This window comes from Cervus elaphus, chromosome 19 (genome assembly GCF_910594005.1).
Source record: "Cervus elaphus chromosome 19, mCerEla1.1, whole genome shotgun sequence".
Classification (NCBI taxonomy): domain Eukaryota; kingdom Metazoa; phylum Chordata; class Mammalia; order Artiodactyla; family Cervidae; genus Cervus; species Cervus elaphus.
In genome coordinates, this window is record NC_057833.1 from 54,422,391 (window position 1) to 54,448,849 (window position 26,459).

Below are 26,459 nucleotides of genomic sequence, written 5' to 3' on the forward strand. Positions count from 1 at the left end.
AAACTCCAATACTTTGGCCACCTGAATGTGAAGAGCTGACTTATTTGAAAAGATCCTGTTACTGGGAAAGATTGAAGGCGGAAAGAGAAGGGGATGACAGAAGATGAGATGGTTGGATGGCATCACCTACTCAATGGACATGAGTTTGGGTAAACCCCGGGAGTTGGTGTTGGACAGGGAGGCCTGGTGTGCTGCAGTCCATGGGTTGTAAAGAGTTGGTCACGACTCTGACTGAACTGAACTGACTGATGCATTATTTCTAATCCTGTGCAGAATTAGTATTATGTCTTCTAACTAGTGAATCTGGCCCTTGGGTTTTCTATATGGGAAGGCTTTTAAGTACTGTTTCAATATTTTAAAGGGTTTCCCTGGTGGCGCAGATATTAAAGAATTCACCTGCAATGCAGGGAGACTTGGGTTCAATCCCTCAGTTACAAAGAACCCATGGAGACGGGAAAGGCTACCCACTCCAGTATTCTTTTTTTTCCCCCCAGTATTCTTGCCTAGAGAATTCCATGGACAGAGGAGCCTGATGAGTTACAGTCATTAGCGTAGCAAAGAGTCAGACACAACTGAGTGACTAACACTTTCACTTTCTCATTTCCATTTCTTTAATAGATACAGAGTTGTTTTTGTCATCTATTTCTTCTGTGGCATTTGTCTATTTTACCTAAGTTGTGAAATTTATTGGCATAAAGTTATTTATAAAAATTTACTTTTATCCTTTTAATACCTATAGTATACATAGTGATGTCACGTCTCTAATTCTTTATACTGAGAATTTTTGTGTCTTTTTTCTTTTTTCTGACTAGTCCAGCTAGAGTTTAATCTCTTTTGTTTATCTCAAATAACCAGCCTTTGCTTAGATTCTCTGTATTGTGTTCTTCTTTTCTGTTTCATTGATTTCTACCTTGATCTTTATTATTTTTTCTCCTGCTTACTCTATACTTTATTTGCTCTTCCTTTTCTAGTTTTGTGAAGTAGAAGCTGAGATTATTGATCTGAGACATTTCTTCATTTCTAATATAGACATTTAGTCTTAAGTTTTCATTTAAGCACTGCATTAATGGTATCTACAGATCCTATATATTGTATTATCATTTCCATTCAGTTTAAAATACTTTTCAACTTCTTCTTTGATTTCTTCTTTGATGTCCGCCTTATTTAGAAGGGTGTTGTTTAGTTTTCAAATACTTGGGGATTTTCCAAGGATCTTTTCATTATTGCTTTCTAGTTTAACTCTTCTTTGGTCAGAGAACATATTTTGTGTGACTTGAATCCTATTGAATTTTCTTGTCTGGTTTTAGGGCCCAGAATAGCGCTTTGTGTACTTGAGAGAAATGTGTGTTCTCCAGTTGTTGGGTAGAGTGTTCTGTAAATGTCGATCAGGTCAAGTAGTTAATAGTGTTGTTTAAATCATCTATATTCTTACTGATTTATTGCAGAACTGGTCTAGCAAATATTGAGAGAAGAATGTTGAAATTTCTGGCTATAATTGTACAGTTCTATCATTTTCTACTTAATGTATTTTGAAGCACTGTACTAGGATCATAAATGTTTAGGATTGTTATTTCCTCTTGATGAATTGACCTCCTTTATCCCTTTTTTTTTTGACCACATCACAGCACAGCATGTGGGATCTTAGTTTCCTGGCCAGGAATCAAACCTGTGCCCTCTGCATTGGAAGCATGGAGTCTTTACCACTGGACCATCAGGGAAGTCCCAACTCCTTTATCCTTATAATGATAAAGTAACCTTCTTTCCCCTGTTACCATTCTTTGCTCTGAAATTTATTTTGTCTGATTCAAAAGTAGCTACTCTTGTTTTCTTTTGACTAGTGTTAACTTGGTGTATCTCTTTCTGTCTTTTAATTTTAACCTATTTATTGGTTTATATTTTAAAATGTGCATGCATACTAAGTCACTTCAGTCGTGTCCAACTCTTGGCAACTCTATGGACTGTAGCCTGCCAGAGTCCTCTGTCCATGGGATTCTCCCAGCAAGTATACTGGAGTGGGTTGCCATGCCCTTCTCCAGGGGATCTTCCTGACTGGGATCAAACCCAGGTCTCTTACCTCTCTTGCATTGGCAGGCAAGTTCTTTACCACTAGCACCACCTAGGAAGCCCATATTTAAATATAAAGATATATAAAACTGCCTACAGTTTATATTTAAAGATAAAGTATATTTGTAGGCAGTCCTATGTTTGTAGACAGCTTATAGTAGAGTCTTGTTTTTTTTTTTAATCCAACCTGACCATTTCTACTTTTTAATCAAGGTGTTACACCGTTTACATTTAATGTGATTATTAATGTTAGATTGTTAAAGTAGATTATTGCAGCTAGATTGCTATTTACCCCATCTGTTATTATTTTCCCTTTTCATGGTTTTTACCTTCTTTTGGACTAATTAAGTTTCTTTTTAAATTTGACTTAATCTCCTTTGTTGCTTTATTAGTTATAATTATTTTGTTATTCTAGTGGTCACTTAAGTATTTATGGGCTTCCCTGATAGCTCAATTGGTAGAGAATCGCCTGAAATGCAGGAGACCCTAGTTCAATTCCTGGGTCAGGAAGATCTGTTGGAGAAGGGAAAGGCTACCCACTCCAGTATTCTTAGGCTTCCCTTGTGCCTCAGCTGGTAAAGAATCCACCTGCAATGAGGGAGACCTGGGTTTGACCCCTGGGGTGAGAAGATCCCCTGGAGAAGGGAAAGGCTACCCACTCCAGTATTCTGGCCTGGAGAAGTCCATGGACCGTAGAGTCCATGGGGTGGCGAAGAGTCAGACAAGGCTGAGTGACTTGCATTTCATTTTCACTAAAGGTTTATAGTATACATATTTATCTCTTAAAGTCTACCTTAAAGTAATATTATCCTACTTCACGTGTAATCTAAGAATCTTACAAAAGTATAGTTCATTTATCCCCTTCTGGTCTAGATGCTATTGTTGTCATGTATTTATTTTACTTTTAATCTCTACAAGTTCAGTTTAGAGTTTTCTCTGTATCTTCCATCTCTCTAACTTTTTGAATATATGGAATACAATATAATAACTGTCTTAATGTTCTTCTGTGTTAATTCTAACACCTGTGTCAGTTTTGAGTTTCTTTTGACTAATTATCCTGCCTTCCATCAGTTGTGTGTCTTCATGTCTTTGTAAACCTGGCTATTTTTGTTTGGATGCCAAGCATTGTGAATTTTACCTTATTCAGCACTGGATATTTTTATAGCTCTATAAATCTTGAACTTGTTCTAGGAGAGACACATTACTTGGATAGAGTTTTGTCCTTTTGGTTTTGTTTTTACTATATAATAGGCAGGTCTGGAGCAGTGCTTATTATAGAGCTACTTCTTTATTACTGAGCAAAACTTTCCTGAGTACTCTACCCAATAGCTTGCGAATTATGAGTTTTTCCAGCCTGGCTGGTGGAAACAGGCACTGTGTGAGTGAAGAGAATTGTTCCTGCTAATCGTTACAGATGGTTCTTTCCCTGGCTTAGGACAGTTTTCCTACATCAACCCACTGACCATGAACACTTGGGGATTCTTTGCAGGCCTCCAGTATTCTGTTTCTGTGCTTCATTTCTCTCTGATTTCTGTCCTGTGAAATGAAACTGCTTTGATTTTCCTGGACTCTACAGTCTATCTCCTCAACTCAGGGAGTCTTCCAGGCTCTCTCTCAGCTTTTCTGTCCTGTGATGCTTGGAAACTCTCAAGGTAGTAAACTGGGGCAATTGTGGGGCTCATTTTGTTCATTTCCTGTCTCTCAGAGATGACTGCCCTTTGTTGCCTCTTACAGAGTATCTTAAAAACTGTGGCTTATGTATTTTGTCTGTTTCTTTCTTTCTTTTTTTTTTAATGAATGCTTCAGGTGGTATAGAAATCTGGTTCCTGTTACTTCTTGTTGACCAGAAGGGAAAGTCTAGTCCTTGCTTTTTCCACTTTGAGATTTAATCTTTTCTTTTTTTTTTTCAACTTAAAAAATTTTCAAGGCTTAGAAAAGCTGTAAAAATTATTCAAGGAACATCTGTGCACACTTTGTCTAGATTGATCAATTGTTAACATTTTGCCACACTTATGCCCACCCCCCTTTTCTCTGTCACTCTCTCAGATACACAAATTTTAACTGAGTCATTTGAGAGAAACTGCAGACATCATGATACTTCATCATTAAATAATTTTTAAGAATAAAGTCACTGTCCTGGAGAAAAGAGATTCCTCTTACATTGTTGGTGGGAACATAAGTTAGTGCAATCACCATAGACAACAGTATGGAGGTTCCTCAAAAAACTAAAAATAAAGTTACCATATGATCCAACAACCCCATTCCTGGTCATACATCCAGTCAAAACTATAATTAAAAAAGATATATGCACCCCTATACTCATACCAGTACTATTCATAATAGCTAAGACATAGAAACATCTGTCCATTGACAGATGATTAGATAAGGAAGATATGGTATGTATGCACAATGGAATAATGCTCAGCCATATAAAGGATGAAATAATACATTTGCAGCAATATGGATGGACCTAGAGATTATCATACTAAAGTGAAGTAAGTCAGAAAGAAACAGATAAGCACCATATGATATCACTTATATGTGGAATCTAAAATGTGGCACAGATGAACTTATCTATGAAACAGAAACAGACACAGACATAGAGAACCGATTTGTGGTTGCCAAGGGGAAGGGAGGTAGGGGAGGGAGGGTTTGGGAGTTTGGGATTGGAAGATGCAAGCTATTATATACAGGATGGATAAATAATACGGTCCTACTGTGTAGCACAGAGAATAATATTCAATATCCTGTGATGAACCACAATAGAAAAGAGTATGAAAAAGGATATATATTTATATGTATAGTTGACTTACGATGTATTAATTTCTTCTGTACAGCAAAGTGATTGTCAGAAATTAATATATTGTAAATCAACTATACTTCAATAAAATAAATTTAAAAAAGAATAAACTCATTCTCTTATATAATCACAATAGCCTTTTCCTCCTCCTGGGAATCTCCCTGACCCAGAGATCGAACCCGCATCTCCACATGGCAGGTAGATTCTTTACCAACTGCGCCACCTGGGAAGCCCGTAACCACAATACAAGGATCAAATGCAAGGAATTTAACATTGATAGAACATTATCATATAATATATGGTTTCTCTGATTATCTATTGCTTTGTAACAAATGATCCCAAAACTTAGAGGCTGAAAATAACAATGTAATAACTATTATATCTCATGATTCTGTGGGTCAGGAATTCAGATATGGCAGAGTGAGGAGGGCTCATTTTTGCTTTATAATGCTTAAGCCTCAGCTTGAGGTGACCCTGAGTGGTTGGTGGCTTATTCACATGGTTAGTGTGGGCTTCTTCATAGCGTGGTAGCATCAGGGTAGCCAGGCTACTTCCATGGTGGTTCAGGGTTCCAATAAAAAGTGATTCTAGTAGTCATGTATGGATGTGAGAGTTGGACTATAAAGAAAGCGAGTGCCAAAAAATTGATGCTTTTGAATTGTGGTGTTGGAGAAGATTCTTGAGAGTCCCTTGGACTGCAAGGAGATCAAACCAGTCCATCCTAAAGGAGATCAGTCCTGAATATTCACTGGAAGGACTGATGCTGAAGCTGAAACTCCAATACTTTGGCCACCTCGTGCGAAGAATTGACTCATTAGAAAAGACCATGATGCTGGGAGGGATTGGGGGCAGGAGGAGAAGGGGACGACAGAGGATGGGATGGTTGGATGGCATGGACAGACTCGACTCACACGAGTTTGAGTAAACTCCAGTAGTTGGTGATGGACAGGGAAGGCTGGCATGCTGCAGTCCATGGGGTTGCAGAGTCAGACACGACTGAACCAATGATCTGACTGAGAGATCTCCAATAATACAATTGGTATCATACAGAAGATGATGCTTGAGGACATAATATCGTTTTTTAAATCATATTTCTTTTTAGTGGAAACAATTTTTTTAAAATTTTAAATTGAAGGGTAATTGCTTTACAGAATTTTGTGGTTTTCTATCATACATCAACAAGAATCAGCCACAGGTATACCCATGTCCCCTTCCTCCTGATAGTGGAAACAATTTTTTAATGCCATTTAAAAATTATTCATTCATTTATTTTTGGTTGTACTGGGTCTTTACTGTGGTGCTTGGCCTCTTTGTTGCTGGGTGCAGGCTTTCTCTAGTTGCTGTGAGTGGGGACTACTCTCTAATAGTGGCTCTTGTTGTGGAGCTTGGGCTCTAGGGCACTTGGGCTTAAGTAGTTGTGACTGATGGGCTTAGTTGCCACATGGCATGTGGGATCTTAGTTCACAGGCCAGGGACTGAACCCGTGTGTCCTGCATTGGCAGGCGAATTCTTTACCACTGAGTCATAGGAAACAATCAGATAAACCCAAATTAAAGAATATTCTATAAAACAACTGGCCTGTAAACTTCAAAAATGTCAAGGTCATGAAAGACAAGGACAGATGAGAAACTATTTCAGATTAATGGAGAATGTATTAGTCAGTTTGAGTTGCTAATATAAATATTAATACCACAGACTGTGTGGATTAAACAACCGAAATGAGGTTTCTCATAATTCTGGAAGTTGGGAGTCCAAGATGAAGGTGTTAACAGGCTGGTTTCTTCTGAAGTCTCTCTCCTTGACTTGCAGGTGGCCACCTTCTACTTGTGTTGTCACATGGTCATCCCCCACCTATGCTGGCTCTGACCTCATCTCTTCTTCTTTATAAAGACAGGTCATGTTAGATTATTACCTACCCTAAAAACCCAGTGTTAACTTAATGACCTCTTTAAAGGCCCAGTTTCCAAATAGAGTCACATTCTGAGATACTGGGAGCCAGGGCTTCCACATCTGATTTCAGGAGATTCAGTGCTGTCCATAACAGAGGCTAAGGAGAGTTCTTTATATGTGGTCTTAGATTGGAAAAAATTGCTTCAAGGCATATTATTGAGACAACAGGAAATGAGTATGTACAGCATGACAAATTAAAAATAGCTTCAAATTCTTTGACAGTCCTCTTACTGAGGAATGGGGCTATATTGACCATGCCTTTAAATCTGGACTGGCCTATAACTGCTTTGTCACATAGGAGAGAGCGAAAGTGGAAGCAGAAACTGCCTTTAAAAGGCTGGACTCAGAATTGACATAGCTTCACTTCCTTTTTTTCAATCTACCATGCTTAATATACTCATTTCCAATCGTCTCAGTAATATGTTGCTGCTGCTGCTAAGTCGCTTCAGTTGTGTCCAACTCTGTGCGACCCCATAGACGGCAGCCCACGGCTCCCCCGTCCCTGGGATTCTCCAGGCAAGAACACTGGAGTGGGCTGCCATTTCCTTCTCCATCTCAGTAATATACCTTGTAACAAAAATTTTTTTCCAACCCAGGAACTTAGATGTCAGATCTAACGTTCCTCATCTATCCTTGTCTTTCATGACATTGACATTTTTTTAAGTGCACAAGTCAGTTGTTTTGTAGCACATCCTTTAATTTGGGCTTGTCTGACTGCTTCTTCATGATTAAATTCCAATGATGCATTTTTGGCAGGAATACAATAATGGTGATTTTATGTCCTCAGAGCATCACCTCATGTGTGATGTCACTTTGAACTATTGCTGAAATTAATTTGGAGTACTAAATTACTCCAAATTACACCACATCTGGCAGAGTCTGCCAGATTTCTCCAATGAGTACTATCTTTTCTTTGTAACTGGTAAGTAACCTCTAGGGATATTGTTTTTTCTTTAAAAATTTAAAAAAGAGCTTTCCTGTATCCTGTTTCAGACAATTCCAGTATCTGATGTCCTTGGGGGATCAGGCGGGTCTAAATCTTTTGGGTATTCCTGCTAACTGTTCTTATATGCGGCTTCCAGTGCTTAAGATTTTTTTAAATTTATTAACTTGAATTTGAGTCCTATAGGACTAAATTGAGGATGCATCCTCTAAAGTGTGCTTCCATTGCTCAGCACACAAATAACTCAGTGCTCGTCTGCAGCCTTGGCTTGACAAGAAAGGCACGGTTTGGCTCTTCTCATTTGGATCCCAAATCAGTGTCAGCAGAGACTTTTATTTGCTTCAGTCGTGTCTGACTCTTTGCCACCCTTTGGAGCCCACCAGGCTCCTCTTTCCATGGGATTCTCCAGGCAAGATTCAGTTCAGTTCAGTCGCTCAGTCGTGTCCGACTCTTTGTGACCCCATGGACTGCAGCACTGTAGGTCTCCCTGTCCATCACCAACTCCCAGAGTTTACTCAAACTCATGTCCATTGAGTCAGTGATGCCATCCAACCATCTCATCCTCTGTCATCCCCTTCTCCTCCCACCTTCAATCTTTCCCAGCATCAGGGTCTTTTCCAATGAGTCAGTTCTTCCCATCAGGTGGCGAAAGTATTGGAGCTTCAGCTTCAGCATCAGTCCTTCCAATGAATATTCAGGACTGATTTCCTTTAGGATGGACTGGTTGGGTCTCCTTGCAGTCCAAGGGACTCTCAGAGTCTTCTCCAACACCACAGTTCAAAAGCATCAATTCTTCAGCGCTCAGCTTTCTTTATAATCCAACTCTCACATTCATATGTGACTACTGGAAAAACCATAGCCTTGACTAGATGGACCTTTGTTGGCAAAGTAATGTCTCTGCTTTTTAATATCCTGTCTAGGTTGTTCATAACTTTTCTTCAAGGAGTAAGTGCCTTTTAATTTCATGGCTGCAGTCACCATCTGCAGTGATTTTGGAGCCCCCTAAAATAAAGTCTGCCACTGTTTCCACTGTTTCTCCATCTATTTGCCATGAAGTGATGGGACCGGATGCCAAGATCTTTGTTTTCTGAATGTTGACTTTAAACCAACTTTTTTGAATCTCCTCTTTCACTTTCATCAAGAGGCTCTTTAGTTCTTCACTTTCTGCCATAAAGGTGGTGTCATCTGCATATCTGAGGTCATTGATACTTCTCCTGGCAATCTTGATTCCAGTTTGTGCTTCATCCATGGTCTTCCCATCTCTTGGAGTGGATTGCCATGCCCTACTCCAGGGGATTTTACCGACCCAGGCATCTCTTTTGTCTGTTGAATTGGCAGTTGAGTTCTTCACCACCAGCGCCACCTGGAAAGCCCGCTTCTTCCTATGGTTTGTTCCTTTTGGGGTGGGGTGGTTCTTGGAAACATCTACTTCCCCATCAGTAGAAGGGTGACTTGGATAATCTAGTCTGCTATCTTGCCTGCCTAAGCAGAACCCACTTTAATGATTTTCCACTCTAATCTTTAGTATAAATATGATTCTGCTTGGCTTTTTGTAATGATATCTTCGAAGAAATTTGGATTTTTCACAACTTTTTAATATTCTCAATAATCCTGTGAAATGAGGAAGTCAGTTACTTTGGTACATTGTGCAGCTGGGGTGGTGCTAGTGTTAAAGAACACGCCTGCCAATGTAGGAGAGTAAAGAAACACGGGTTTTATCCCTGGATCAGGAAGATCCTCCGGAGAAGGAAATGGCAACCCACTCCAGTATTCTTGCCTGGAGAATCCCATGAGCAGAGGAGCCTAGAGGGCTCCATAGGGTCGCAAAGAGTCGGGCAAGACTACAGGGTGATGTAAGGTAAATTTATTAACTTGTAAAACCTCAGTTTTCTACTCCGGAAAATGGACAAGTTCCTATCTCCTTCCCAAAGCTTTATGAATATTTACAAGGATGTAATTTGGGAAGTGCCCAGACCCTCGCGCAGTATTGGCACAGGGCTTTATTAAGATCACCCAAAGAACAAGCGGTCGTTTTCCCTCCAGCTTGCCCTTGGGTCGCCGCGGGGAGCGGAGCGGGGAGGAGACCGAGGGTAGGGGGTGGAGGGCTGGCATCCGTCGGGCCCGCCCAGCGGAGGACCGCGCAGACCCGCCCGGGGCCTGGCCGTAGCGACTCCCGACGCGGGCGGGGGCGGAGCAGACGAGTGGAGCCTCCTCCCGGCGGCGAGGGCGGTCCCCACAGCCTTTGCTCCGCGTCTCCGCTTTCTGCGGGCGGTGCTCGTCGCCGCGGCGTCTGGGGTGAGTTCGTGGGGCCTCCGCTCCACCGGTGCCCGGGACGGAAGGTTTCACGCGGAGGGCGACGGGCGCCGTGTGGGCATCGCCGGGCGGCAGGGCGGGTCGGTCCCCGGGTTGCGGCTAGGCGCGCGCGGGCCGGGCCTCGGAGGGCTGTCCTGCCTCCTCCCGGGCGGCGGGGCCGGGCAGGGGGCCTGCGGAGGCCGAGCCCAGCGGGAGGCACCCGCTTAGGTGAGGGCACCACTGCGGCGCTCTCTCTGCTGCCGGAGGGATGGCCAAGCGAGATGCTGTCAGGTAGGAATCCAGGGGTCATCCCCCGAGGCCCCGCGTCACGGTTCTGGGGTCGCCACCAGCACCTCTGTCCGTGCGGGGAGCATCAGCGTGAAGATGCCCCTTCCTCTTTGGAGCTCTCTTTCCCCGGGTTTCTGCTGGGAAACCCACCCGCTGATCCCAGCCTGTGGCCTGCAGGGAGGGGCCGGCTAGTGGTGAGGATCGACTGAATGGTGAAGTGTATCAGCTCTCTACTCTTAGTCTGGCTCTGCGTCCATCCACTGTCTGTTGATCCAAAGCCCATGAGGATGGGGGCTGAGGAAGGGCCTTTGGGTTGGTGGCCTCGGGAGAGCAGTTATCGATAGCGTGGGCCTGTGCCGGCTTGCACGGTGTTCAAGAGTGGGTGAGCGATGAGGAGGCGGCCCGGGCACAGCCGTCGGGTGATGAAAGTGAGCAGGAGGAACACAGTCGTTTGAAGGTTGGGGGTGCAGTTTGTTTGTTTAACTTCTAAATTTCTGTTAAAAAAGAAAAATAACATTGAGGATGCGAGAAAGTCAAGGAATCTCGGATAGAGATGGCTAAGATTCAGGGTCCAGGCTGAGAAAGTGGGCTTCAAAAGAGGGGTGGAGGGCTGTCCTAGGCACCCGGGCTGAACAAGGGGGCTGGAGTGCTGGAATATCACTCTGGAGATAATGCTTAATAGGACCATAGTGTTCCTTTTGGAATTTTATCTTCTAGAGCTGGGTTGGCCTTTAAACCCTATGAAAGTGCAAAATTTTCACGTGCCTGTTTGTGTTGTAGGGGAGAAAAACTTTTCTTCTTGACCCCTTCTAGGTTCTTTGGCTAGACTAATAATTAAGTTGGACTGACATATAACAAATTAACAGGAGAAAACCAAATTTAATTTCATGCCAGTGGGATCCCTTAAAAATATGAGGCTCAAAGAAGTAACCAAAGCAGGCAGCCTTTATATCTTTTAGACAAAGAAACACCACATATGTGAAGAATTGGTAAGACAAAGAAGTTTGGGTTTGGGGTAGTAAATTAATGAAAAAGTATTAAGGTTTGTTGTACTTAGCTCTCCACCTTGCTTCTTATCTCTGATAATAAGGATGCCTGATCCTGGTGCCCTCCTGTTATAGAAAAGGCACCTTTTCCGTGGGATTTATTTCTGCTTTTAGGGGAAGAAAGAAGGGTTAAGTGTCCTTACACAGGCTGTTAAGTAACTTTAATTCAAAATAATCAGTGTGTCAAAGTGGCCTATTTTGGTGTGGCATATCTTGCTTCCCTTCAGCGTGCATTTTTAATCTGATTAAAAACATCTGTTAAAGAGCAGTACTGAGCTGTTTGACCACACAGTGTTGCAGGGGGCAATAAAACTCTTAGTGTATTTTAGGTGCCACTTGATAGAATAAGCTTTTGGTATCTAGTTTAAACTGAGCTATTAATAATGTGTGTTTTTTCCAGAAATGCATGCAAGACTTGAGAACTGTTTCTTAGAAGATCTTTAATTCAAAGTGGAAACATTCAAAGCAAGTCAGTGGTGGTTTTCTTCTCTCTTTTTTTTTAGAAAAGCCATCGATGAACAATGGTTTCTCAAACCCAAAATATTGATTACCTGGCCCCACCTTGGGCCTTGGAAATAAAGATCTCCTGGGGATGGAGCCTAGGAATAGGAATTGCAAAGAGAGACCACAAAGTTCTCTGGCATGGGAGATTATTGACCCCTTCTGAAGTTTTTTAAGATTTGGGCTCATTGAGGCCTCTTTAAAACAGATTTCCTTACTAGTTATGTTAATAAATTGCTAATAAACTTAGGTAAATTATAATCCCTGTCTATTGTGTCATCTCTAAATTTTAATATATTTTAAAGAAAAACTACATAGTCATCAGAAAAAAAAACTTCGTTTCTGATTATAACCCTATTTTTAAAAAAATAGATTGTGAAGAAATAATATTTCTCTATTATTAAGAGACAGTCACCAGTAACTCTTTCTGGCGTTTTATATATAAAAGGCATGTACACCACACATACGTAGCATAATGTGGATTGTATTCTACGTACATTTTTATGTTCTGTTTTTTTTTTTCTCTTAGCTATCTTGAGTATTTTCCTGTGTAGTTAAATTTTTAAGTGCCATTTTAAGGAAAGCATGTGTGCCATCATATGTAGGTATTGTAATTAATTCAATCAGCTTCCCTGATGGCTCAGATGGTAAAGAATCTGCCTGCAATGCTGGAGACCCAGGTTTGATCCCTGGGTTGATAAAATTCCCTGGAAAAGGAAATGACAGCCCACTTTAGTATTCTTGCCTGGAAAACCCCATGGACGAAGGACCCTGGTAGGCTATAGTCCATGGGGTTGCAGAGTCGGACACAACTGAGCGACTTCACTTTCACTTTCTAGCATTCTTGCCTGGAGAATCCCATGGACAGAGGAGCCTAATGGGTGACAGTTTGTGGGGTCGCAAAGAGTCGGACACTACCGAGCAAATCTCTGTCTGTTGTCCCTATTGTTAGCATTTTGATTCTTTTGAATTTTTGGTTGTTTTAAGTAATGTTGGTTTGAGTATCATGGTTTACCTGTCTGATTATTTCTTAGAATAATTTTCTAAATGATGGAGTCGAAAGCTATTCAAATGCATTTTAAACATCTTCTTTTCACATATCTTCTTACTGCTTTGCCTCACCAGAAGGAAAATGGAATGTTTCTGAAGATCTATTGCATTACAGGTCCAATCTCTTATTTCATCAGTTCTCAAACTTTAATGCGTATAAGAGTCACCTGGGGAGCTTGTTAAAAATTCATTTTCCTGAGTCCCAGGCCCAGGTGTTCTAATCCATTAGCTCTGGAGCAGGGCCCAGGAATCTGCAATCTTAACATATTTCCCTCTGCATTTGATATAGGCATTCTTGAAATCACACTGTGAAAAATGTTTTTAAAATAAATGGCAAAACAGACTCAGCTTTAGGTCACTTGCCCAGCACCATTCATGCATCTGGTAACCAGATTTGAATTAGCTTTCGTGGCTTCAAAACCCTTGTTTTTTCCATTACCTCAGACCTTCTTCAGCCTCTCATTGATGTGCTTCTAATAATGGCAGAAAGGGAACTTCAGCTGACCGCACTGTAGCGTTCTCTGGGATAACTCAGAATGACGCACAAATACACAATGAGCCTCCATTAAAATCCCCCATTGGAAATTCTTATGAATCCTTTCATGCTGCATAACATAGACTAAATGAAACAATTTCAGTCCTTTCCCGGTTGAATTTATTTCCTGTTTCCTGACTGTTTCATGCCAACCCTTGTAAAATAGGTGATGCCGTACCATCAGGCCCTTCTTGCCCAGGAGGCTCTGGTGTGCTCCATGGGTTCAGGGAGGTAGTGGCAGGCTAAACAGCAATCTCCTCCTAGAGTCAGAAAAGAGAAGTACTGCTTTTGAAAAGTCAGTGGTAGAGGAGCAAAAGGTGGTGGGCATGACTAAGAGAAAGCGTCATTTATTAGAGATAGGGCCTGTACCCTTAGAAAAGCATTGGTGTTAGTAAACCAAAGAAAGCTAGCATGGGGTTGAGCCTTTTTCAGTTTTAAAAATCTTCCCTAAATGGAATTTTATGCCCAGTTAATTTTTCCCCTTCTTTATTAATCTTTATTTTTTTTTCCTTTTATACTATGTCACATTTATTTTAGTAGTAGTTGGGGATTATTGTATGTTCTTATGTATTTCAACTAGTGTATCCTAGAAAGTCATTCAATATTTACCAAATTTAGCACCTATTATGTGTCAGGTCAGTGTGAGGCACTAGGAATACAAAGAAATAGTGATTCTCCTTGAGAATTAAGTTAACCTCACTGCTGTATGTTGACTTGGATATACACAGCCTTTGACTTTTTAGCTTTAGTTGTAATTAATTTTAGACTTAGAGAAAAGTTGCAAATATTGTACAGAGAATTCACTCAACTTCCCTTATATTGATCCTTTACAGAACCATTGTTCGGTTATCAATACTATCAACGATAGACTTTATTTGAATTTCATCAGTTTTCCTGCCAATGAATTTTTTTCTGTTTGCATATGCTGTCAAGGATCCTACCTTGCATTTAGTTATTTCCCCTTAGTCTCCTTCAGTCTAAGTAATTCCTCAGTTTTGCCTTATTCTTCATTATCTTGACCTTTTTGAAGAGTACCAGTTGTTTTGTAGAATGAAGATATTTTGTAGAAAAGTACTGATTAGTTATTTGGTAGAGTGCAATTCGTCACTGATTCATGAGGTTGATAGGTCTTATCACTGATGATGTTAACGTTGATTGCTAGTTAAGGTGATATCTGCTAGGTTTCTTCACTGTAAAGTTACTCTTTCCCTTTGTTGTTTGTTTTTTAGTCGCTCAGTCTTGTCTGACTCTTTGCGATCCCATGGACTGCCTCATGCCAGGCTTCCCTGTCCTTAACTATCCCCTGGAGCTTGCTCGAACTCATGCCCATTGAGTCGGTGATGCCACCCAACCATCTCGTCTTCTGTCATCCCCTTCTCCTGCCCCCAATTTTTCTCAGCATCAGGGTCTTTTCCAGTGAGTTGGCTCTTCCCATTAGGTGGCCAAAGTATTGGAACTTCAGCATCAGTCCTTCCAGTGAATATTCAGGGTTGATTTCCTTTAGGACTGAGTGGTTTGGTCTCCTTGCAGCCCACGGTACTTTCAAGTGTCTTCTCTAGCATCACAGTTTGAAAGCATCAGTTCTTTGGTGTTCAACCTTGTTTATGGTCCAACTCTCCCATCCGTCAATGACTACTGGAAAAACCACAGCTTGGACTATATTATTTGAGAGGAGATACTTTGAGACTATGTAAACTGTTTATCCTCAAATTTTTACCTACTAATTTTAGCACCAATTGGGGGATCTTGTCTGCCACAGTTATTTACAGTGATGTCTGCCTAATGGTGATCCCCCCCCCATTTCCTGCTTCTTTATTAATTGAAAATTTATTGTAAGAAAGAGCTGCCCTTTCCCATTTATTTATTTGATCGTTTATATCAGTATGGACTAATGGATATTCATTTTATTCTGTGGATTAAAATACAATGTTATCATTATTTTCTTGCTCAGATGCTTCCAGTTTTGTCCATTAGGAGCACAGTCTTGAGTTTAAATGACCTGTACGTGTAAATGGCTGTTATCATTTCTATCCTTCCCTTGCCAGTAAAACAGCCAGTTACTTTACAAGCAAAATGAGTTTATTCAGGAGAAGTAACGAATTGCAGTTTGGAACATACAACTGTGTCAAACCACATGCAAGTCTGATAAGCAAAGGAAAGGAAACTCTTTTATAGAGGAGAGGGGGAAATTGGGAGGGGCTGTTATTGAAAAAAAAAAAAAAAGTCCATTGGACGAAACTGGGAGTTTGAAGTATGGTGGCTTTTCACTGGCTCAGTTGTGACAGTCTCTCATTGGCTGAGGTGTCACCAGACTAGGAGAGAAGCTTCCTCCTCCTGCTAGTGGCAGTAGTTGCAACACTTCCTGTCAGAGATGCAAGAAGTCTGTATTGATGTGATCTGTGTCTCCCCTTCTGGCCTCCCAATTCCACTTCAGTTGGGTTTCTCTTCATTAATTTTCACAGAACCATTGCTTGTTTAGGGTCTGGGCAATGATCACTGAAAAGCCAGGTAAAGGAGCTTTAATTCTGAGGAAAGTAGGACAGTATGTGTGCAAGTAGTCTGCTCTGAGGAACTCTGCAGTGGTAAAAGGAGTAGCGAAATGCTAGCCTTTCCATTGGTGCTATCCCAGAGAAACTCAAAGGAGTAGGACCATGTGCCTGGTGCCACATTTTGCGCACTCTAGACATCCTGTGTGTGCAGGATTACCAGATGGATTTAGAGACACTGGAATGCTGATTTTAGTGTTCTTGGCTGCTGAATGAAAACCACACCCCTTCTCCCTGGGTGCATAAGTGCTCAGTGAGTATTTATGGAGTGACACTTGGTGTCTTCCCCTGGTCTCCCATGGTGCTATAAAAATGTGTGCATGTAGAGATTCTCTAAGAATGATAATGATACTTAGCATTTATGCTGATTTGACCTTTGTTATAGCTTGTCTTTGGAGAAGGCAATGACACCCCACTCCAGTACTCTTGCCTGGAAAATCCCATGGACGGAGGAGCCTGGTAGGCTGCAGCCCATGGGGTCTCGAAGAGTCAGACATGACTGAGCGACTTCACTTTCACTTTTCACTTTTATGCATTGGAGAAGGAAATGGCAACCCACTCCAGTGTTCTTGCCTGGAGAATCCCAGGGATGGGGTCGCACAGAGTCGGACACAACTGAAGTGATTTAGCAGCAGTAGCATAGCTTGTCTTCTGTGCTAGATTTTTTTTTAATGGAAAATTCCAAGCCTTCAAAAAAGTAGGGTGAAAAAGAAAATGAAACTCTCAGGCACCTGTCACCTTACTCAATACTTTTCAGTGTTTTGCCAGTCTTATTTCATCTGTTTCCCTGTTTTCAGGGTTGGGGTGGCATATTTGAAAATGAATTGCAGACATTAAAATCGAAAGAAAGGTTGAAAATAAACTCTGAGTACAAAGACTATATCTTAATTCTTTTGGTGCCTAGCACTGTGCCTGAAAATAGCGGGTGCTCAGAAAAGACTGGTTAAATTGAGAGGAGAAAGAACAAAATTATGAGAACATCATCATTTTGAGCTAACTCTAGGGCAGACCTAAGAAGGAAAAAGGTGGTGAGACTTGCCCTAAAATAACTTCTTTCACATTACCTGAATTTGTTCTCTATAACTATGGTCCTCCTGTCACTTTAAGATAGCCTTAATTGAAAGAGAAATTAAGGGAGAGTTCAGGGACTCTCCTTTATTTAAATATTTTTACAGGTAACTCCAATCTGATGACATTTTCCCAAACACCAACCAGAAATGACTTGCCCTAAAAAGGACTTTCTTTAGAAAAGATCATTTAAAAAAAATTACAAACATAGTATATACTCATTGAAAGAAAATAGGAAATAACAGAGAAATAGAAAATAAAATTATTCAATATGTATTTCAATATGTAATTCCAGAGATAACATTACCTTGGTTAGCATTCTGATAAAATTTAAGCGTGAATCACATTGGTAATCAGAGTCAATAACTATTTATTATGTCTGTGAGAATGTGCTAGGTGTGACTGAAGCATCATCTCATTAAATTCTTACAGCAGTGTTGTAAGATAAGTTAATTTTTTATAATTGTTTCGTAGCTGAGGAAATGGAAATGTGGTAAGAGTATTTGCCTTCGATCACTTAGCTGATAAGCAGGCTGGGCAGATCTCTATTGAAACACTGCTCCTCTATAGGCATAGCAGCTCTTAGAAAAACAATGTTCCCTGACTAAGTTTTCCAAGAGTGAGATTTTATCAAAAACATTAACGATGGCCATTCAAGCCTTCTGCAGTTAAGTCTGTGAGAGAGTCTGGCTCCAGGAACCTGCAGACTTGCCCGTTACCTGGAGGGAAGGAAACAGACCTCCAGGAAACCATTTCAAAGACAGTCTCAAACAGAGGGACAGGAGGAGAGAGGTAGAAGGCTGCATATTTCAAGGGTTTGTGCTGGGCACACCCAGGCACCAAGGGGAGGAGAGAGATAGCAACATCCATGTGAAGGATGTGGCAGAAGCCCAGGCTTTGGAACTGAACACATGGGCTCATACCCCAGCTCCACCACTTACTATTAATAGTTTTGTGGTCTCTGGCAAGTTCCGTAATCTCTAAACCTTTGTTTTCTCCTCTTTAAAATGAGGAGACTAATAATTCTAAACTCACAAAGTTGAGAAATAAGTTAATATAAGTGATTGAACTCCCAGTACATGGCACAGAATAAATGCACAAGTGAATCACTCCTCTTTTTAACGATTAATCTAATGAGTTATTACTGTCTTCAGCATTTACTTGTGATGCCTTCACAAGACCCTAAGCACAGGCCATACTGTTTAATTGCTTCCTGGGTCAGATCTTCTCTTTTGCGGTTTGATCCAGGAACCTAACCACCATTTATAACATTGTGTCTAGAGAGGAATGCTTCCTAGGTTTCCCTCAAACTCATCTAGGCTAAAATTTTGGAATACTACCCTTTAGTAAGTATGAGGCTGTCTTGAGAGTTGCTAGGGTTGTTTTGTTTTTCACAGTAAATTACCACATCCCCACACCTCATTTAAAAAATCAAATTTGTTTTCATTACAAAAGGACAAAAGTGTGTTATCCTTTTCCAACAATGAAAGAAAAAAGGAAAAAAAGCACCCCTGGCTAATCCCATATTCCTAATAGAATCATTGCTAACTTTTGGTTCTGTTTCTTTCTAGAGTTTTCTGATTTCTATCATTTTAGTGGTAATCATATTCACAGATAGACTTTTTCTGCTTTTCTTTTTATTACTTAAGATTTAACTGTACATGTTTTTGTGTTATTTTGGCAGGGAATATAGTTTGGTCTCTATCCTCTCCATTTAATTGAGGGTATGTTTGCTGTGGAGATTATCAGCATCCTGGCTTTCGCGTTTTCCACGCTCTTACGACGACACACTTAGGATTTGAGAAGGGACGTGGTTTCGGTAATGCAGAGAAGATGTGGGGCCTTGCCAAGTAGCTTTCATCACCTTAGTGTGGTTACCATGGTCCAGGGAGGACCCTCAACTATGTGGCCTCAGAAACTGAATTTTTGTTAGTAACGAAGAGCATAGGCATCTCTCATACTATCCTAGTACATGCAATTGAAGTATGAAATGAGAAAGGCAATTTCATAGTGACAGAAATGCAGCACAGCAGAGTGGTGATTCTGGCAGCCACCAGCGGTCATCCTGCAGGTCATCCCTAGTCTAGAGTCATTCATGTAAATAATGTAACACAGCAGTGACAGTCACCACTTAGGGGTCTTCAGGGCGTACTAGTGGTGAAGAACCCGCCTGCCAGTGCAGGAGATGTAAGAGATGCAGGTATGATCCCTGAGTCGGGAAGATACTCTGGAGGAGGGCATGCCTACCCACTCCAGTATTCTTGCCTGGAGAATCCAATGAACAGAGGAGCCTGGCGGATTGCAGCCCACGGGGTCGCAAAGAGTTGGACACGACTGAAGCGACCGAGCATGTGTGCATGCACTGTGCATCAGGAGGTGGGCTGACACTTTTTGTATTAATGTGTTAGGTCATCCACTCCCTCAATAACTCTCTAGGAAGGTACAGTTTTTACCCCCATTTTACAGGTAAGGAGACCAAGGCCCAGTGAAGTGATGGGTGTGAGGTCTCATACTTTCTGTCTAAACCCAAACCCCAGATCTGAAATGCTGTGCTGTAGCCTGTTATTCTTGCAGATTCTTGCCTCCTGTGTTGGCATCCTTTTGTGTCCTCTGCCCTCTTCCCCAGCTGTTGGGGTGTGCCTTGTACTTTATCATGGCTGTAACATTTATAACTGAAAAACTGTTGATTTTTCATCTCTGTTTCAAGAAACAAGTTTTTCCAGCTCTTCACAGGGAAGAGCTTTTTGTCTTTTCCCATATTTTCTCTTTGAGTCAAAATATGCTCTGGAACAAGAGTTCACCTTCTCTTAAAGCTGTGCCAAGAAGGGACAATCAAGGCAGAGAGAACCATTAGGGCTGAACTTGGAGCTGTGCCAGCTCAGAACTGAGGAGGCAATGATCGGCTCTCCTTTGCCTTCTCCACCTGTGTGACATCTGGAAATGGCTTTTCTTCTGGAGTGAATGACAGCTGGGGTGATAACCTAGAGAGAGAACTCCTGTGATGTATAGATGGCTGGAACCTTCTACCTCCAAAATCTCTGGTTTTCTGATCTTTAAGCTCTCACTGGAGAACTCCTTTCCTGTTACAGTCAAGATCAGTTGGGGACAGGTTTTCAGTGTGTGCTGGTGAGTATTATTTCAGGTTAGGATTTCCATCTGAAACAGCACGTCTTTGTGATTGCATTTCAGGGATTTTTGGAGCAGAACGCCCAAACAAAAGCAGGCATCGCACAATCAGTTGTCATCAAGTTTGCAGATTGGAATAGCTGAACTTGAAGCTTCCTGCCTGCAGTGGAGGCCGAGAGATACCTATTGCTCACATAATCAAAGACATGAACTTCAACGTGACTTTCCACCTTTCCTACAGATTCCGATTGCTGTTGCTTTTTACCTTGTGCCTGACAGTGGTTGGGTGGGCCACCAGTAACTACTTTGTGGGTGCTATTCAAGAGATACCTAAAGCAAAGGATCTTGTGGCTAGTTTGAGCAAGGGTGTCGTTTTAGGGAAGAAAGGAACTGTGACGGATGAAGCATTTGTGGAAAAAGCAAAACTTGACAACTGCCCTTCTGTGTCTCCATATCTCAGTAAGTATTTGTTTTTCCTTTTTTACAAGTAGTACATACACTTTTTATTTAAATATAACAAATGTACAGAAAAGTACAAAAAGCAGAAGTGTACACTCAAGATTCACAAAATGAACATACCTGTGGAACCAGGATATAAATTAAGAAATGGACTCTTCCCAGAATCCCAGAAGCTCCCATGCTTCTTTTTGTCACTACCCGTACTCCAAGTTTATAATACCAGCCATTAGGTTTTTCCTATTTTTGAAACTGTATGTAATTGGAAACATAGTATGTACTCCATACAGTAAATATGCTATGTACTCTTTTATGTCTGGCTTCTGTTGCTCAGCATTATGTTTGTGAGCTGTATTCATATTGTGGACATATTATATTTATTATATGAATATCCCCAGTTTGATCATCCAGCCGCAGAAATCTCAGCAGGCATGTCAGTAGGCACGTGTGATGAACTGGGGGTCAGTAGCCCTAGGCTGGTGGCTCTGCTCCATGTGTTTCTCACCCTCCTGGATCAGCAGGCTAACCTGGACTTATTCTCCTGGCATCCAGAGAACAAGGGTGGAGAAATTCCAGCACATCCAAGCCTCCATTCGTATCACATCTGTTAGCACTCCCTTGGCCCTCGGTATGGAGTCAAGGGACAGGATAGTAGTTTTTCAGTGTTGTCTTAGTTTATTACTTAAATATGTTGTATGTGTGGATTCTCCTCTAATGCCTTGCCTTTCACTTTAAATGAACAGTAAGTTGGTCTTAGGAAGCACATTAATTAGGAAAAACTCCACAGCAACATTCTGTCTAACCCACAGAGGTTATATCAGACCGCCCCTAGAACATCTAAGACCTTGTAGTTCTCCAGATAATCCTCAGAGTATCTTTCCAGAATGCCTTTCCTCAACCCATGTGGGTCTGGCGGATTCATGTTTAGTCATCAGATGTGTGGTTTAGATCACTTCTCTCCCAGAAAGTTTTCTGGGACTGTCCTGGAGTTAATCTCAGGCTCCCTGTGTGCCTGCCTTTGTTTCTGTTGTTGTGTTGGTCAGCGTATTGTCTCATGTTTGACTTTCTTTCCCAGGAGACAGTGTGCAGGCAGGATGAAGGCAGGGTGATCCTTTCTAGCTCTGTGAAGTTCAGAACTCCCCTGTGGTCTTTCAGAGGTGGCTCTCTGCATACACCCACTTAGCACGCTGCGGTCAGTCTTGGGCTCTTCAGAGGCCTCTTGCACGTAGTTACACAAAACCAACAGACTCTTTTCCTGAGTGACTCTCAGACTCATACAGTGCCCATACTGGCATGCTGCTTCCCTTTACTCAGTCACAGAAAAGCCAAAACATTTTTCCTGATTGTTTGAGGGAACTCATTCTGCTCACAAATTACCCAAGTTGAGATGGGAAAATGAGTTATTGAAACACAGATCTGACTGCATCATGCCCCTTGTTCAAAATCCTCTCAACATACTTAAGCAACAGATATATTCATGGAAACAGATGGGCAGTGACACAATAGTGCATATGGATCCAAAGGGTGATGCAGTAGTAATGAATCAGGATAGACCATTAGTGACCCAGGGAGGGACAGAACTTGAGAAAATATCATGGGGGCGCTAAGGGAGAACGCTAGAGCTAGTGGAACCAGGTACTCAAGATTAGGTACGTTGAAAGTGGTGACCATGAGAGAGTGAGCAGGGGCACTGGTTTTCATCAAACCTGTTTCTTGGTGTTCTCTCAGGGGCCAGGAACTGAGACATGGTCCAGTTAGCCCAGATGATGGGATTTATGAACAGGCTACGTAGGAAAACATCGCAGCAGCCATCCATCGCATCGTCTCCCAGCAGCTCTGGTAGCTTGCTTTTCCTTATAACTCCTTTTCTTACTGTTTGTTGTTAGGGCATTATTGCCTGCTAACCCTGTCTCATGTGTAGACCCTTCTGAAAAGGGTCTTGTAGGTCAGTTATTTTCTCTAGGTGTCTGGAAGCAGTTACCTGCTCTTGGTGCTATTGTCTTTTGGCCATGGCCAGCGTGGAGGATGGTCACATGAAGCAAGGCATAGTGACATACATGGGAAAAGCAGGCGACTGCTTTGCTCAGAAGAGGATAGTGCAGTTGCAAGCATCTTGAGATTTTACAGCCTGACCAAGATATGAGGAGTTTTAAAATGTGTGGCTCTGTTCCCTAACGAGAGCCCTGCCTCCTCCCTTACCAGTCGGTATTTCCTGTTCATTCAGATCTGAGGGTAGGGTCAGTGGCTTCAGCTGTATCTTTAAAGACTTGTGTGAGATTGGTTACCGTGGATGGTCTTGGGTTTCATCCAGCCAGGCTGTGTCCAGACTTGCTGAGCAAAGGCCCCATTGGGGATATCTGCCGTGTGAAACAGTGGGAGGGTTTTTAACGGTGTTGCACATACCTGTTATTGTTGAGTTAGGGAGGGAGGTGAGTTTCTCTTTCTTTTCACTGTTTTACCTTCAAGGAGTTAGTATGGCTCTTAAGAGCTTAGGGAAGGACTTTAGGGAAAAGGTCTTTGTCCATGAGCTTGATTCCATGGAATGCTTTTAATTTTTTTTTATTTATTTTATTTATTTTTTTTTTGCTTTTAATTTTTAAAAAAAATTATTTTTGGCCTTGTTGGGTCTTTGTTGCTGCATGCAGGTTTTCTCTAGTTGCAGCAAGTGGGGACCTCCTCTCTAGTTGCGGTGTGAGGGCTTCTCATTGTGGTGGCTTCTCTTGTTGCAGAGCATGGGCTTTGGTGCACGGGCTTCAGTAGGTGTAGCCTTCAGGCTTAGTTGGCTCTGTGGAATCTTCCCAATCTGGTTATCGAACCCCTGCATCGGCAAGTGGACTGTTAACCACCAGACCACCAGGGAAGTCCTGGAATGCCTTGATTTTTAGGAGACTTCACCCTCCTTTGGAGCTTTTTTTAATGACAACCAAAAAGTTGGATTTATTATTCGTTCGTGTATTCATTCATTCCATGGGTGAGGCTTCCTGTTATTTTTTCCCCCTCCTTTGGAATTTTGAGAAGGAAAAGAGATTAGAGCAAATTTGAAGTTATTTAGTCTGCCCCTGATCTCTGCTCTTCACCAGGGTCATCAGGACAGAGTATATTTCCTTGTACGGATGAATCAGAGAACCAGAACTGGTTACTCTGCCACAGGGGACTGCTTTTGTATGTCATTTGCTTTTTTTTGCCAATAACCTGAGTCATAGATTCTGTGGTTCTGTGGTTTATATTTCGTGACCAAAGGAGGCTTTACAATAGTGCTTATGGTGTGCCAGGCAATGTTCAAAGTGTGTGGCATGTACTAGCTCCTGCAAGGCTATCAACACGTGATAAGCTTGCTCCTGTTAGTTCCTGTGTCCTGTGTTTATTGTAGAAGGCCAGACCAAGCTCGTGTTCAAGCCAGATCTCACTCTGGAGGAAGTCCAGGCAGAGAACCCCGAGGTGCACAGAGGCCGGTATCGCCCTGAGGAGTGCAGGGCTTTGCAGCGGGTTGCCATCCTCATCCCTCACCGGCACAGGGAGAAGCACCTGCTGTACCTGCTGGAACACCTTCACCCCTTCTTGCAGAGGCAGCAGCTGGACTATGGCATCTACGTCATCCACCAGGTGAGTCTGGGGGGGTGGACAAGGCCTCTGCCCTCCAGACTCCCCTCTCTTTGTGGCTCTTTGTCTGTCTTGGGTAAAAGAGCGTCTAACCATCACTAAAAGTGAGGTCTCTTAACTCATTTATCCTTGACAGGAGTAAAGGAGTTTCTTGTCCCAGATTTTGGAATAATGGGATAAGTGCTGAGAAATTTTACTTGGTCTTTAGTGAACATCTGGAGGAAGCCTGTTTTCTTTTGTGAGCCCTTCCATGTTAGCCAATGACTGCCCTGAGATATTCCCCTGGTCTTGACCTTACATTGCCTTCTGCATTTGCTCTTCATTACACGGTGAGATGTTGGAACCATGCTTTATTATTGAGCTTGGCTCTTTGAGGGGGAACTAGACAGAGGAGTTGACTGCTTTGTGCTAATCACCATGGAATTCTATAACTCTCTCTACCTCTCCGCCTTTAACTTTGCCACTATCTATTACATAAAACATTATGTTTAGTTTTCACTTTTTTTTTTTTTCTTTTTTTTTTTTTTTTTTTGGTAGTTTTCACTTTTTGATTCAGTTTTGTGACTTTCAGAAGCATGAGTTAGTAGGAACACAGTAAGTATAAGTATAGGCTGCTTTTGAAGAGTTTTGCTCTAAATGAAGCAGGTGATTTAAGATGCCTCTATTTGGTTTTAACATATACGGAAAGAAAAATAAGACATCAACTTAAATATCTCTTTTATGGCTATCTTTTAAAAATTATCCTGGGCCATCCAAATAATTCCCCCTCAAATCCTTACAAATGCTATGAAGGCAAGTGCTCAGTTGTGTCTGACTCTTTGTGGCTCCATGGACTGTAGCCCACCAGGCTCCCCTGTCCCTGGAATTTTCCAGGTAAGAATACTGGAGTGGGTTGCCATTTCTTCCTCCATTGAATATAGGGAAAATAATTAACTACATGCCTAATATCAGTTATAACTGGTAACATTTGTCTTAGGAAAACTTTTGACAGATCAGAAGATGTTATTCTGCAATATATACATTGTAATAAACTGGGACTCTTAGAAATTGTATATATATATATATGTATATGTATATATGTGTATATATATATACACATAAAACATCTATGCCCATTTTCTGAGGATTTGAAAAAAATTAACTGTTATACTGGTTTGTCATTATTTTTGTTTTTAACACTGTTAGTCATTCAGAGTTCTTACTCAAATCAGCAGCCCCCAGCATATGATATTTTTATGAGTAGAAAAATGTGTCTGCTTTATGTTATTCTTTTCAGGGAAGTACTGTGGTGAGTTTTGAGAATTGCCTGTACTTTTGTTATGATAAACTGTTTACTGAACTGGAATCTATTCTTAAGGAATTTGATTCAAGTAGCCATGAAAAAATTACTAGTGTAAATTTTTTTTCATACTATAGCTTTGATTATGTTACTGTTGATTTATGTTCTTTTCTTACCTGGTAATGAATCCCCTCTGTCAGGCCACTGTGAGGATTAGCGTCTGCCATTAACTGTTAAAACAGGATTCTTTCATAATGATTCCATGAGACTTTTAAGTAGCTTAGGAATATTAGCAGTAGACCTCTCTATTTATAGATCAAGATTTCTTTTCCTTTTTTTTTGTGGACCTCACCGTGCCGCATGTGGGATCTTAATTCCCTAACCAGGGATTGAACCCAACCCCCCTGCAGTGGAAGTTTAGAGTTATAACCATCAGATCAGCAGAGAAGTCCCTAGGTTAAGATTTTTTGATTCTTTCTGGCCAGCTGTATTTTTGGGGAGCTTAGTGTAGATTTGTTACATGGGCTATGATTGGGATTAGCTGAGAGTTGAACAGTGAAGCAGTGATACTACTTGTCATGACTAGTATATAAGAAAGGTTTTTTAGTTTTACATGGAATAAATAAAGGTATGTTTAAAGATTTTTTGAGTTTCTTTATTAGTAAAAACTTTTAAAAAATATGTTTTTTTAAAAAATTGTTATAAAACACACATAACATATACCATCTTAACCATTTTTATTGTATGGTTCAGGAGTGTTTAGTATATTCATATTATTGTGCAATTGATCTCAGCTCATCTTTTTTCCTGCAAAACTGAAACTCTAAACCCATTAAACAACAGTCTTTCATTTTAAGGTGCTTTTAGTTATGGGATATAAGTATGTATGAAGCATAAAGAAAAACACAAAGGGTC

The 26,459-nt window shown here is 41.3% G+C and overlaps 1 protein-coding gene across 4 annotated transcripts in view; it reads left to right on the forward strand.

Annotated features, from left to right (window-relative positions):
* The first annotated feature begins 9,923 nt into the window (after positions 1–9,923).
* Positions 9,924–26,459, forward strand: part of B4GALT4 (beta-1,4-galactosyltransferase 4) — a 41,602-nt gene continuing 25,066 nt past the window's right edge. For 2 of the 4 annotated variants that reach the window (XM_043874234.1, XM_043874231.1), the window contains exons 1-3: positions 9,924–10,052; positions 20,273–20,668; positions 24,036–24,268. In XM_043874234.1, coding sequence (XP_043730169.1) covers positions 20,416–20,668; positions 24,036–24,268 — 486 coding nt within the window. In that variant the 5' untranslated portion in view covers positions 9,924–10,052; positions 20,273–20,415. Of the gene's footprint in view, positions 10,053–11,783; positions 11,853–20,272; positions 20,669–24,035; positions 24,269–26,459 lie in introns of all 4 variants that reach the window. The other 2 variants (XM_043874232.1, XM_043874233.1) reach the window with 2 other exon arrangements.